A 14,693-nucleotide genomic window follows, 5' to 3' on the forward strand; every position below is an offset into this window, starting at 1 on the left:
ATAGATCACAACATTATTCATAATCCATCAACACTGTTTTAACTTTCTTCTTTGTTTAAAGTTTTAAAAGCATAAACAGTGGTTCGCTCTAGTTAGCTATATCAGTTTTAGTTTGGCCATAATATACAGATTAAGGTTTTAGCAGTGTACGTACATTAAATTAGCTATCTGATAGTGGATTTTTCATGCCTTCAATATTCTACACTGCTATAATAATATGCTAACAAGCCTGCATATATAGTAACCTTGTGTACTAGTGTATAGAGTATAGTGGTAGTAATGATGCTGTTCTTGATCAGGTGGAGTCAATGCTTACGGCTATTTACACCAGAATACAATAAGTTTGGTATACTGATGTATAAAAGGAAAGTCCCTTTTGTACTGTTGCATGATTTACTTTTTTCTGTAGTGTTTCTTGCTGACATAATACAGTCTCCTTGGCTGATTGGCCTTCATATGTGTTGAAATATTTTTAATGTGTGGTGAGATTTCCACCTAATTCACTTCATATAGAATTTTATAGCTTGACTGAATGTACGTTGTTGTGAATCTTTGTTATAGGTGTGACATTCAATATTGAAGTGTAATGTGAAATATATATCTTTAACAGTTTAGCTATATATATACCAGGTAAAACCAACATTTTCAATATTTTATACAGAGCAATGGAAACTGAAACATTATAGATCACAACATTATTCATAATCCATCAACACTGTTTTAACTTTCTTCTTTGTTTAAAGTTTTAAAAGCATAAACAGTGGTTCACTCTAGTTAGCTATATCAGTTTTAGTTTGGCCATAATATACAGATTAAGGTTTTAGCAGTGTACGTACATTAAATTAGCTACCTGATAGTGGATTTTTCATGCCTTCAATATTCTACACTGCTATAATTATATGCTAACAAGCCTGCATATATAGTAACCTTGTGTACTAGTGTATAGAGTATAGTGGTAGTAATGATGCTGTTCTTGATCAGGTGGAGTCAATGCTTACGGCTATTTACACCAGAATACAATAAGTTTGGTATACTGATGTATAAAAGGAAAATCCCTTTTGTACTGTTGCATGATTTACTTTTTTCTGTAGTGTTTCTTGCTGGCATAATACAGTCTCCTTGGCTAATTGGCCTTCATATGTGTTGAAATATTTTTAATGTGTGGTGAGATTTTAACCCTCTAGGTCAACTTTAGGTCTGGAGCCATGGCCATAACTCAGACGTGTATACACTTACATATATTAATTGTGCAACTGGTCCTTGTAGTCATGTACACACTACACACTATACGTCATGATCATTTAATTTCAGTGCATGTAAGGAATTGTTAAGTGTATGTTTAACTGAACACCGAGTTTGCAGTAAAGTAGTTATGTTTATGCCGCACTAACTAGCTAGCTGCATATGCCACGCGATATGTTTCAATGCCAGACAAGTTTGTTGCTTGCTATAAAATGCTAGTACCAATTAGTTGGATACCATTATCTATAAATTCTATATAATATCCTACAAGGATTTATATTGTCCCATTGAGAGTTGGGGTATTATTTACCCATTAACTATATGGAGTATCATGTAGTGAAATGAAAATTTTAATACAGAAATTTACTGCAAGGCTATTTAAAAACCTTGTAGCTAGCTAAGTATTTATTTATTTATATTTACATTTACAGGGTGTATCTCAATAATAACATGCACATGTCACATGTAAATTTCCGCATATTAATTGGTCATGGATTTGTGATACATTATCTTATAGAATTGCTATCCTGGGTAAAAGCTTGTCAATACAGGGAGTCATATAGTGTTGAATGCATGTGTAATAAGTTGAAGAGCATTTTCAACAGAGTATCATACAGGCCAAAGCAAACTCGAAACTTGTCTCATCAATAATTTCGACTTCAATTCAATTTATTGCCATATAGCTAGCTACATACAAAGTTATCTCAATTCTTGTCTGTTTAAAAACTTCAGCAGCTGAATCCAATTTCCAGTCAGTATTTAACAAGTCATCTCAACTTAATATCACACAACAGCATGCAGTGTATCTCATTGAGCTTGTTCACCACTTTCACAACTAGACACTTTCAGAGCTGTTAGTATAAGAACTGTGCAATGTCCTTGTCTTATCCGTTATGTTTACATGATGGTCTCCAAACAAATGTTATATCCCTATGGTTCAACATAGGTACTATACGTATGTACTTACTAACTTGTGGAATATAGTATCTGTGAAAACTTTTGGAAGTATTTTGACTAATTGCAAGCATTGTGTACATATTATCAATATGTTATAGCTACATGGAATGCCTTTTCCCCTATTAACATTGATTACAACTTAACGCATCAATTCAGTACACCATTTTACAGAACACTGTAACCCAAACAATTCATGCACTTGTTATTTTCTTTGACCTTGCTATGTAGCTAATTGCTATAACAATGCCTGTTCTACTCCTAAACTATTTCAATGTAAATTTTTATTTAACTCAGTGCTAATGAGTAGTGACAGCAGGCCTTCACTAATCTACTGTTGTCTTTTTATATATTTGTGTTGCATATTAGTCTATTACAAACCCAAACCCAGCAGTGTATTGTGAATGTCAATTGTATACATGGTCAAAGAGAAACTTAACTCCGTATATGTATATATATATATAATATATATAGCTATGTCTATGATGATGTTGTGAAATCGTCATAACCTGCTGGAATTTCTCAAAATGTGGGTAAAGTACGTAGCTAAGCACTTTCTACATGCTACATGAAGATGATAGTCATTAGACGGCTATTCATGGTAGGATGTTTTACTCCGGCATGGACTTCAGGATCAAAATTTTAATGCAGGGGTGGATCTAGGATTTATAAAAGGGGGGGGCTAATTCAAGGTACTAATCTCTTGGGGTAAAGGTGTGCAAAGCACATGCACTTCCCAGCATGCAAAGCATGCTGGAACTAGGGGGTCTAGGGGCATGCCCCCCAGGAAAACTTTGAAAAATAGATGCTAAAACTTTGAAAAATAGATGCTAAAACACTGCAATTTGGAGACATTTCCACATAAAATTCATAATATTTTCTGCCTGTAGATATTTTATATACTGCCTTTAGATTATGGGTATGGCTCTCTGAAGCATTTTGCTAATGGAAAAGTTTGGGTAGGTACAGACAACCAAATACATGATGCACCCCTCTCACAATTGCACAACACTGAATAGGTGCATGTTAGAATAATAATGTTGAAAGTGGAAAATTTTGAAATTTGAACAATACAAGATTGAATCTGAGAGCATTTTCAATGGAAATTGTGAACCTGAATTAAGTATTGCCATACATATTAACTACACAAGTAGATGAATGAAGCCCTTTAAACAGACCAATTCACTTCATTGTATGTATAGGTGCAGGCAGATTTGGAAAAATTTCATAACAGAACCAACTACATGCTTCCAGTGAATGTTCTATTCGAGTAGTTAGCTGACTGCTCTATTAGAGTATCTCGATCTTGTAAACCTCCAATGCTGATCTCGGCTGATCCGGGTCCTTGTTGCATAAACTTTAGCATAAATCCACTGATAATACCTTGGAAAGACGTTTATAAGGTGGTTTTATGAGTATTTGTATTATTAGTGATCATATAATTATGCTAAGACAAAATTTCATTTTAATACTCAGCATATTGATCAACTAAAGCCTAAATATGAAGGAGGAGGGGGGGGGGGGCTTCAGCCCCCAAAGCCCCCCCCCCCTGGATCCGCCTCTGTAATGGATATACAGATCATGGGATGTAGTTGATCTGTAGTCTGGCGGCGCCCGCCCCTTCGCATAGAGTACTCCATGCGAAGGGGCGGGCGCCGCCAGACTAGTTGATCTGTTGATGCATGTAATTAACAGTTTAGTTTTAAGAGTAACTGTCTTGCCAGGGCTCCAGTTATTATTACCTTTAGTAGTTACGTAGCTAACTTGGTATAAATTATATTGTAGCTACATGTATAATTGTCTGACGTTAACATAATTTGCAATGAGTTAATCCTGTGCCACTGGCCGGTTTTAGGTACTCCCATGCACCCATCCGTGATAACAAGCGGGTACTGCTTAGTAAAGATATTTGATCGCGTGATGTCTGCCTCGGAGACTACGCGTGACAGAAATCCGGAATTCGTTCGATCGTGACGTACACATGTGGACAGACAGCATATATAAGTCACTATACGTTTCGTGCAAATAGTCAGTTTTAGTTACAGCTAAAGTGAGCTAACTCGTATATAGCTAGCTTATTAATATACGTAGTAACGTAATATAGCTATTAAACCATGCCTAAAGGATACCAGCTGATCGAGCCGTCTGCAAACAACGATTGCGATGAGGGGAACACAAACGTGAAGCGTAAGAGATGCAAAGGAAATATGCTTCTCGCATTTAGTATGTGTGCAGTCACTGTCACGGTCTTCTTGATCGCTGGAGGAATAATATGTGGTGCTTTCTTCTATGCCAAACGTAGTGATCACACTAAAACGCAAGCAGTATCGAGTTCCACCGCGGGCACACCGACTGGACCTTCCTCAATTTCACCTAGCTCCACAGCATCACCCACTCTTTTCCCTACTCCCAGAGTTGTCCCTGCAGATATTGCCAATTCTGATATTCTCAATTATATGGACACTGCCTATGACCCATGTGAGGATTTCTACCAGTACAGCTGTGGCCATTGGTACACTCAACCTGGTTACCGTAATTGGGGAACAATAAATGAACTGGCTTTGTCTAATTTCCAGAAAATTGCTGGATACTTAGGCTATCCCACTAGCTTGCATGATCCAAGTGCTTTAAAGAAGGCAAAGTATATTTATTCTGCTTGCACAAACACTGACTACATTGAGTATACTTATATAACTAAAATTAAAGATTTCATGATTCACAAAGCTGGGGGATGGAGAAATGCTGGACTCTACCCAGCTAACTCATGGTCCATCAACAACTCCCTGTACGAAGATCATTATCTTGGTAGTACAGCATTCTTTCAATTTTGGATTGGGCCAGATGATTTGAATTCATCCTTACCTGTAATCAGAGTAAGTTTATATAATACATATGCTATCATATATGTAGTCCTATATGGCTAACTATCTAAGTGGCACATTCATGTGAAGTAATAGATAGTTTGGTATATTTGTCAGCTTCAATCTTTTATTGATATGAAGATGCATGAGTGTCACTTCTAATAGGTGTGTTTGTTGTTTGTGTGTGTGTGCGTGTGTGTGTGTGTTATGCACCTGGCTGTAACATCAATGTTTACTGCATGGGAAGCAAACGTCCAACTGCCTTACCTCATTTAGCGGTGTTGGGGTCATTGTGTAACTTTGGATTCAGCAACCTCTCTCCATGAGACCTGGACAGTCCTCCTGTGGGTTACTAGTCCTGCTCCAGGAGGATTTGCTTGCACAAGGCTTAAGCACCTGAGCAGTGCACAGGCATTCCAGTGCTGGTCCACTGGGCGGCAATAACTATGTTTCACATGGCTGCCATAGGCTTTGCTTTGCTTGTGTGTGTGTGTGTGTATGTGTGTGTGTGTGTGTGTGTGTGTGTGTGTGTGTGTGTGTGTGTGTGTGTGTGTGTGTGTGTGTGTGTGTGTGTGTGTGTGTGTGTGTGTGTGTGTGTGTGTGTGTGTGTGTGTGTGGGTGTGTGTGTGTGTGGGTGTGTGTGTGTGTGTGTGTGTGTGTGTGTGTGTGGGTGTGTGTGTGTGTGTGTGTGTGTGTGTGTGTGTGTGTGTGTGTGTGTATAGTGTATATATGTGTATGGTGCAATGCATATATTATGTCACAGTATTTGCTATGACTATTATAGAGAAAATTAACACATGCAGATTATGATGCATGCTCGTCACAAGAAATTTCTATTTCAGGTGCGCCAAGCTGGTTTGACATATGGCTCACCAGAGAGGTATTTTGGAGATGTAAGAAGAGATAGCTACATTTGAATATAGTCAGATTTGTTCTTTCCTGTTGGTAGGATTTTTATGACCTATCAACTATAATTCAGAACATTTTGGATACACTGAGTTTAAAGAGTCATTACACTCTTGCATATGACATTGCTCATTTTGAACAAACACTAGCTACTGTGAGAACACATAATTATTTGTTTCTAATCTTTGTGCATAATTAATATTTTTTGTAGTATTGGCTCACTGAAACAGAACTTCGCAATGTTTCAGCTCTGTATAATCCAATGACACTTGAGGAACTGTCAAGAATATTCTCAATGGTATGATTTTATATAAAGTGTGCATGTGCATGTAGCTTTTATACATTCTTTTTTAAAATGTGTGCATTGTATATCGTTCTACAGAATTGGGTTGATTATTTCAACCAGTATTTTGCAATGGCTGGCTACAGTGGCAGTTTCAGCAGTAGTACAGTAGTGATAGTGGAAACACCAAGTTATTTCAGAGCTGTCAACAAATACCTTTCAAGAAGGTGAGTGTACACAGATATGTAAAATTGTATTGTGCAGGTCAGTGTAATATCTAGCTATAAAGATTCACTGCTTCTTGTAAGAATTATCACTATGGCTAACTTCTAAAAAGCTGAATATCTGCTTTAATGTATAAGTTATGCGTGATAAAGATTTGAGAAACAACATACCTTAGTGCAAGCAATTGCATGACCATATACATAGCTTGAGTGCATATAGACTTAATCATATAATGTTTGTGAGAAAGTTCTTCATAGTGTGGTACTTGACTATGCCAAATGGCAGCTACTGGTCTCCTTACTGTCCCTGTATACTGCACCACTTCCACGAGATAACTGGAACATTCTGAGAGAAATTCAGTTCCCTAAATCGTCAAAACTCAGTGAAGACACCAAATTAACTTGTGTGGAACTTGTAGAGACATTTATGCCTCTGGCAATAGCCAGACAATTTGTGGAGGAGTTCATAAATGATAATACAAGAACATCAGTAAGTGAAGCATTTGTTTTCTATTGCAGATATTCTATTATTATAGGTTGCTGAAATTATTATGCAAATAAAAACTGCATTTAATCAAAGGATTAAAGAAAATACCTGGCTGGATAACATTACCAAAACACAAGTCAAAGCAAAGGTATGTATAGGCAGTGCAGCTAACTTGGGATGATGACTACATGTATTTGTGATTTATAATCCCAGTGAAGCTAAACCTTAAAGAGTTACATGTATTTGTGATTTATACTTTAAAGAATTTACTGAAACTGTATGGCAGTTATTGCCCAGGCAAGAACTGCCATACAGTCCAGTAAGGTATATTGTCTTTGCGGACAAACATGAAGTCATATATGCAGCAAATTGATCAAATACCAAATGTGTAAAGTTGCCACATATTTTGCAATTGAAGACATATACCATATATAGTATTTACTTGGATATGAACCAGTTATATCACACCAATTGTAACCATTGACATGAGTCAAGGTAAAGCCAAGGATCAATGTTATATCTGAGATGTTCTATGAATATAACTATAACATAATCTTATGTAGGTTGATGCTATCACTGAGCAAATTGCTTACCCAGATTTTATCAAAATTGACTCAGAACTGAACAGTTACTATACTGACGTGAGTTACATGAATTTGTATTGTTGTGCACATATGTAGTTGTTGTTGCAGCTAGATGTCACAGAAGATGAAAACTATTTTAGTAGTATAGCATCAATTCAAGAGTTTGTGGTCAAACAAAAAGTGTCCAGATATTTTCATCCAATAGACAAGACACAGTAAGCTAAGGCTATGTATGTGCACACGAACACTAACCATCAGTGACGATCTACAGGTGGTTGGATGCACCAACTGAAGTGAATGCCTACTACTCACCACAGTTCAATCAATTTGGTAACTGAAAAACAAATATAAATACTTGAAGGTTGAAATTTGCATATATATATATATACCTGCAGTAATACTAGCTGGAATATTGAGGCCACCATTTTATTCTGCTAACTGGTCTCCGTAAGTACACTAGTTTAAAGTGACAATACTGTTATTATCTTTCTCTGAAGATTTTTGCTGTATGGAGCACTAGGTACTGTCATTGGTCATGAGCTTACTCATGGATTTGATGATCAAGGTAGATAAGAGCTTATTTGATGCTACTATGCTATGATGTATATGTATTTGTAGGTCAACAGTACAACAAGTATGGTAATCGTGTCCAGTGGTGGGCTGACCAGTCTATTGCCAACTTCAAAGAACGTGCACAGTGTTTTGTAAACCAATATGGTAGATACCAACAACAAGGATACAGGGTGACTCTATATCATGTTACCTGTAGCTAATTGTATTGACTTTCTGCAGATCAATGGTAGGCTCACACTGGGTGAGAACATTGCTGATAATGGAGGTGTCCACACTGCATATCGTGCATACAAGAATGCAATGGCTGGAACACCAGATCAAACAGTTCAAGGTCACTCGGGAGACCAACTGTTCTTTGTAGCATTTGCACAGGTAATATCCCATATTCAAAGATGACATATAATTGTGATCATTTCATTTAGTTGTAGTGCAGTACATTTACAAGTGACTATCTGGAGTCTTCCATACATACAGATCCTCACAGTCCAGGACCAATTCGGTTAGTGTTACATGCAGCTTAATGTTTGACTATCTAATATTGTGGTTCCTTCCTCCTATATATAGTGTGGTTGGTAGCTTAGTGAACAGTCCTGAATTTGCTAATGCTTTTCATTGTTCCAGAGGATCTAGAATGTATCCTAGTGATAGCCGATGTGAACTCTGGTAGCAACACATGACAAACATACATATAGCTAGTTATTGTGTCTTTGCATAACAAATAATGTACTTCAATGTATAGTATAGACTGTTCAAACTAGATCCACAGCATAATAGCATATTTCAATGCATGCATTCAATGGCCGTTATAAAGTGTACGCTATATCTACTATATTTAGATAGAAGAGTTACTAATTTTGGTTTATAGCAAGACTTCTCAGAATTACTGCCTTCACCACCATGGGTGCACTGTTAAAACTCAGGTGGTCATAGCACACTTAACCAGCAGCACACCCTTGGGGTGCAGGCACACTTTCAAGATATGGCGTGAAAAGCACATAAGACAAGCAGTGTGATTGTACACTGGTGTGTATGACACCAATATTTATACATGAAAAGCTATTCTCTGCCATTATAGTATTTAAAAGAGGTATTTTGTGGCATCCTTTATCATTGAGGGATTGTAAGAAGGATCGCAAAGTATCAATTTCATTGAATTTATATGTTATTAAAATTTAACCATGACAATAAACTCATTTTGTGCTAAGCCATTACACAATCAATGCACAAATTAAAGCTGGTATATATGTTTGTATAATTTCCATTAGCTCATAGCTAAATAAAATACATTCAATTATGTCTAGGGACCAGCCGATTATGCTGGCATAATTATGAGCATGATAGGTGTCTGAAAGCATTGAACATTATGCTAGCATAATAGGTAGAATATTTGTGTAGATTGTTGACATTCCAGGATTGTAACACCAATTGTGTAACTGTAGATGATGCAGCATTTCACAAATAATACTGAGATTAGTGATTGACTTTGATGATAGCATGTTATGACATGCCTCCCACTCCTAAATGCATTAAGTGCTTTTTATCAGTTGTAAATTTATGGTCACACTCTTATTAGTGTGATTGATGTGGTGTGCATACTACCCTTGTAAAGATGCGCTGGACAGCAATATTCATACCTGTGCTGGTGTGTTATGACCACCCCTGCATTAACAGCGTGGCATTAACAGAAATAGTGCTTTATAGTATTGAACTTAAATGGAGAAGGGCAGGAATGTCTGATAGGCAATGGAAATGAAATGGAGGCCAGGGGACCATGGCCCTTGAACAAATACTCTATTAATACAACCTGCTGCTGCATGCTTGCTGCTACTGTTGCTACACCTACTTTCCCATTTAACCATTACTATTGTCTGAACAAAAAAGCATTGCAAATACATGCACAGCTCAGTTTTGAAGATTCCTGCACTCGACATGCACAGCTCAGTTTTGAAGATTCCTGCACTCGTAAAGTAAGTTACCTCATGTACTGTAAAGTGCCAGGAATGCCTCACACATCTGAAGCGAATCTTGGTGTGCTTTATGTCAGCCATTCTTTTGGACAGCAAAGTTAGCCAACTCAACTAGTCTACGATCAGCTATGTAGAGAGATTAGGTGTGAAATTTAGACATAACTATTGTGGCATAATGATATTGATTTACTCACCTACTTTCCACTGCAGATTCGGAATTTTCTGATGAAAAAAGCATTCACCAAATTGCAAGTGGCCTTAGTCTATTTTTTTTTGGTATTGACACTCCTTGTCATCCCCATACAGGTGCTATTTTGACTCAGGGTCTAGAGTTATCCAACACTCCTGGTTATGAATCGCACAGCTAACAGCTGGGCAGCTCTACAGGTGACCGCTCTAGGTACTTGCTAACAGCGAGCAAAGACTATGAAAGCTATTATGAACAAACCATATTCACACTGCAAAAGAGTACTTGATAAAGCAGCAGCCCGGCATGCCATCAGTTCATCTCAGAGAATATTTTATGCCTGTCACAGTAATAATGTAAATTAATTATTTTATTGTATTGCTTTTTGTCTACTTTAGCTTAGGCCTTATGCACCTATCAATGTCAAGCCCCACCCCCCCAGTACGGGCTATGTGGGGCGTTAGGAGGGGATTTGAACTTAAAATTTTCCCCCAGGGGTGGGGAATTTGAACAAGCGCTCTATAGTAGCATAGATCCTTTACAGTAGTTTTATAAGTGAAGTGCGAGAGAACACGTGATAAAACTGCAGCACCTCGTATACTTTGTCACTGTGGCTTCTGTTTTTACAACACGTTGGTTGTCAAATCTCCTTCCTATCCCCACCTCATAGGGTGGGACTATGTGGGGATTTGACCTGATAATTCACCCCCAGGTAGGGGAATTTGACTTTCCACTTGATCAAATCCCCACTATATCCCCACCCTCCCCGTACTTGGGGGGGGTGGGGCTTAACATTGATAGGTGCATTATCTTGGGCCTTACGCAGTCACATGTGACTGAGGTGTTCATTGTTTTGTTTTTATCACTACATTAATATTGATGGTTTCAAAAAAAACCAATTAATCAACCAACCTATCGTCATTTCCGTTTTGTTGCTGTTGAATAAATTCCACTGACAGCAAATTACCACTGGTGCGGGGTACTCCCTGACATTGTGCGTGCGCATTTGGGCGTGGCTCCTTTGAACATGCTAATTATGAACAAGGTTCTAGTTTGCTTTTTAGCGTTATCCGCTGCATCATCAACCTGGATCAGCAATGGATTACCAGAGACTGAACAATCTGTGGATGATTGGAAATGTTTGGGAAAGCCAGGTGGTGATCATCAAATAGAAGTGACCATAGCAATCTGCCAGACCAACAAGGAATGGTTAGAGAAGAAGTTATGGCTCGTGTCTGATCCCTTCTCTAAGGAATACGGGAACTACATGAACTTTGATGAAATAGCGAAATACGTCCATGGAAAGGAGGAATCTGTCACATCTGTTGAGAATGCATTAAAGCGCAGTGGCGTTGATTTGAGCACGTTACGCTACACAATTGGTAAAGATTTTGCCATAGTGAAGATACCAGTGAGTATAGGCGAAGAATTATTTAGTGCAGATTTCTACCAGTTCACTGATGGCACAGTAACAATTGTTAAATCACCAGAATATACCATACCAGCTTCTATTAAGGATCACGTGGACTTTGTATCCGGTATCAGTGAATTCCCACGTCCTAACAAGGTTAAGACTCACAAGTCAGTTAATCCACAATTAAACGTTAATCCCAAATTCATAAACTCAGAATACAACGTCTCTGGCTATTCTGCAAATAATACCAAGAACTCTCAAGCTGTTGCAGGTTTTATTAAACAGTACTTCAGCCCAAAAGACTTGGAGGATTTTCAAAAGGCCAATAGTATACCACTTAAGCCAATTGTAAAGATTGTAGGTGAAAACAATGATAAGGATCCAGGCACAGAAGCTGATGTGGATGTACAGTACTTATGCTCCATTGGTAAAATTATATAGCTACATTATTGTTAAGTTGATTGGTGACTAGTTCTGAGTCCCCCTCATTCCCTGTATGGTTATAGTATTTTTATTGTTGTTATTCTAAAATTAGTTCTGGAATTGGACTGTTTATTGCAATACATTAAATCAGAGACGGATCCAGACTTATGGAAAGGGGGGGGCTCTGAGACACTACATTGTCTGGTTTGGTAAGGTGAGACCAAAAAAAAAAAAAAAGGTCACAGCCAGCTGAAAATAGCTACCCACCTCACCAACTATGCATTTATTGCTGATAAAGGGCTTAGGCTCCACCCTAATTCTTCTAAACACACCTTCACTATGTTTTGAAATGACCTTACCATTGTGACAAGACACTTAGCCTGGACGCCTTAATAGAATACGACTCCTGTGTTCTGCACAAGATTGAGATACTCTAATAGAGCAGTCGTGTGTGTGTGTGTGTGTGTGTGTGTGTGTGTGTGTGTGTGTGTGTGTGTGTCAGTGTGTGTGTGTGTGTGTGATCTTGCCCTACTCTGGCTCTGTATTATTTCACATACTTTATAGCTAGCATAATTGAGCACAGCCAGCTGATTTATTTACAGTAGGCATGATTTTATCCATGGGTCATGGCTCTAAGATATCTAGTGGAATTTTGCAAACTCACTTATATTCCAGCAAAAGTCCCCAAGAGCAACCCTAGCTATTAGCTCACTGCATGATGTGCTTATATACAGGACAAAGTTCTCTAAACAACAAAATATACAGCAAGACTTTGAATGTATTGTTACAATTACAATGTGACAGGAAAGCTGTATTTGTTAGCAAGATGCTTAGTGACTAATATATTAGAGTATTCTGCCAATCCTTCCATTAGAGTAAGTGACTGTTCTATTAGAATATCTCAATCTCGGATGTATTTTATGCTAATTATGCTCTAAAACTGTTTTCTCAATTCAATTTTCACCCCATCATTATTCCTGAACTTATTTAAGCATAATTTCCATTTAATTTATGTTTATTCATTTTACATAGTGTTTTTGTCAAGAGTTCATCAATTAGAAATTAAGGGTCAAAACGTTCAATATACCTTGCACAAATTCACTGCCACAAGTTCATATTTGATGAATTTAATGCCTCTGCTAGTATTGCAAACTGTTTTTAAATTCTACTGTTAATGGCTGTTCAATACGGCAAAGCCTTTATTGTATAAAAAAATAAAATTAAAGTGAGGTGTTGATACTCTATTAGTGGCAGTGCATTTGATGAATCAGCCTGAAGGCATCTGAGCTAGATACTCTCTCTTACGATGGTATAATATGGATTCTTTTTTTTAATGAAATCGTGTTTGTATAGGTCGTAATGTGGATACTTGGTTTATCTCTACATCATCTGGTCAAGAGGACATTTTTGTGTCATGGATTACACTACAGGTAAATACTACAGACTCCCCTTGGGTCCACTCTGTCAGTTATGGTGGGCCTGAGAATGAAGTTTCCCAGGAATATGTTGACCGTTTGAACACTGAACTACAAAAGTTTGGTGTGTCTGGAAGAACAGTCTTCTTTGCATCAGGAGATAGTGGTGTAGATTGCAGGGAATCATCTGGGTTATTTAAATACAACCCAGAATGGCCAGCTAGTAGTCCTTATCTTACAACAGTAGGTGGAACATCAACTATTGACCATGTGTGGAACATGAGTGGGGGTGGATTCTCAAATATACAACCAATGCCAGATTATCAGAAACAAGCTGTACAGAAATATTTATCTAGTGGAGTTGCTCCTTCTACAAAATACTTTAATCAGACTGGACGTGCTTATCCTGATGTGAGCACCTTTGCTGTGGGTTTTTCCTATTATCATCGAAATGCTGAGTCACATCAAGATGGTACTAGTTGTTCTGCTCCAACTTTTGCTGGCATTGTTTCTCTCCTTAATGACATCCGTCTGAACAACAACCAGCCAACACTTGGCTTCATGAATCCATTACTGTATGGCACACTGATGGGTCAAGGTTTTATTGATGTCACTGAAGGAGATAACAGGGGTTTTTTACCAACATGTGATGGGTTTAAAGCTACAACAGGTTGGGATCCAGCATCAGGATGGGGTCAACCTAACTTTGGTCTACTGAAAACTCTAGTCATGCAATAGTTAAATTGATTATGTTTAATACAGAGTATACACTATTGGGTTTGTCGTGTAACGTGATTGCAGCTAGTGTAATTACTTATAGCTGTATCTGTTTACCATGACAAATCACTCAGGGTATGATGTATTTAACATAGCTTTCTTGAGGTGACAGATAAGAAAATGTTACACAGCTGTGTGTATTGTGCGTGTGCTCTGTATGTGCGTGTGCATGTGTGTTAATAAGTTTGCTCGCACTTAACATGGAGAAATGTTCATATATTTACAGAATGCTTGTTTGAACTGGTAGATGCATAACTGCTGCACGTGGTTTAACAGCTTTGTTGGAGGTAACAGACTGTATTACAGCAATGCGTTTTATACTATCACCAAGACCTAAGTTCACAGAATCACACTGAAGTAGCAAGTACTTAACTTTATGAATACAGAGTGATACCA

The 14,693-nt window shown here is 37.8% G+C and overlaps 2 protein-coding genes across 2 annotated transcripts; both read left to right on the top strand.

The window, feature by feature from the left end:
- The first annotated feature begins 4,240 nt into the window (after positions 1–4,240).
- LOC136242733 (endothelin-converting enzyme homolog) lies at positions 4,241–8,866 on the top strand. The gene is made up of 16 exons (XM_066034187.1): positions 4,241–5,069; positions 5,900–5,950; positions 6,007–6,117; positions 6,175–6,261; positions 6,346–6,473; positions 6,729–6,960; positions 7,007–7,105; positions 7,521–7,598; positions 7,650–7,756; positions 7,813–7,871; positions 7,937–7,988; positions 8,039–8,106; positions 8,160–8,284; positions 8,334–8,486; positions 8,537–8,613; positions 8,679–8,866. Exons 1-15 carry the CDS (start codon positions 4,311–4,313, stop codon positions 8,540–8,542), a joined length of 2,115 nt encoding a protein of 704 aa, XP_065890259.1. The 5' UTR covers positions 4,241–4,310; the 3' UTR covers positions 8,543–8,613; positions 8,679–8,866.
- Positions 8,867–11,256: 2,390 nt separating this feature from the next.
- LOC136242430 (tripeptidyl-peptidase 1-like) lies at positions 11,257–14,429 on the top strand. The gene is made up of 2 exons (XM_066033850.1): positions 11,257–12,109; positions 13,459–14,429. The coding sequence occupies exons 1-2, from the start codon at positions 11,296–11,298 to the stop codon at positions 14,256–14,258; spliced, it is 1,614 nt and encodes a 537-aa protein (XP_065889922.1). The 5' UTR covers positions 11,257–11,295; the 3' UTR covers positions 14,259–14,429.
- The last annotated feature ends 264 nt before the right edge of the window (positions 14,430–14,693 follow it).

The sequence above is a fragment of the Dysidea avara genome, chromosome 13, assembly GCF_963678975.1.
Source record: "Dysidea avara chromosome 13, odDysAvar1.4, whole genome shotgun sequence".
Classification (NCBI taxonomy): domain Eukaryota; kingdom Metazoa; phylum Porifera; class Demospongiae; order Dictyoceratida; family Dysideidae; genus Dysidea; species Dysidea avara.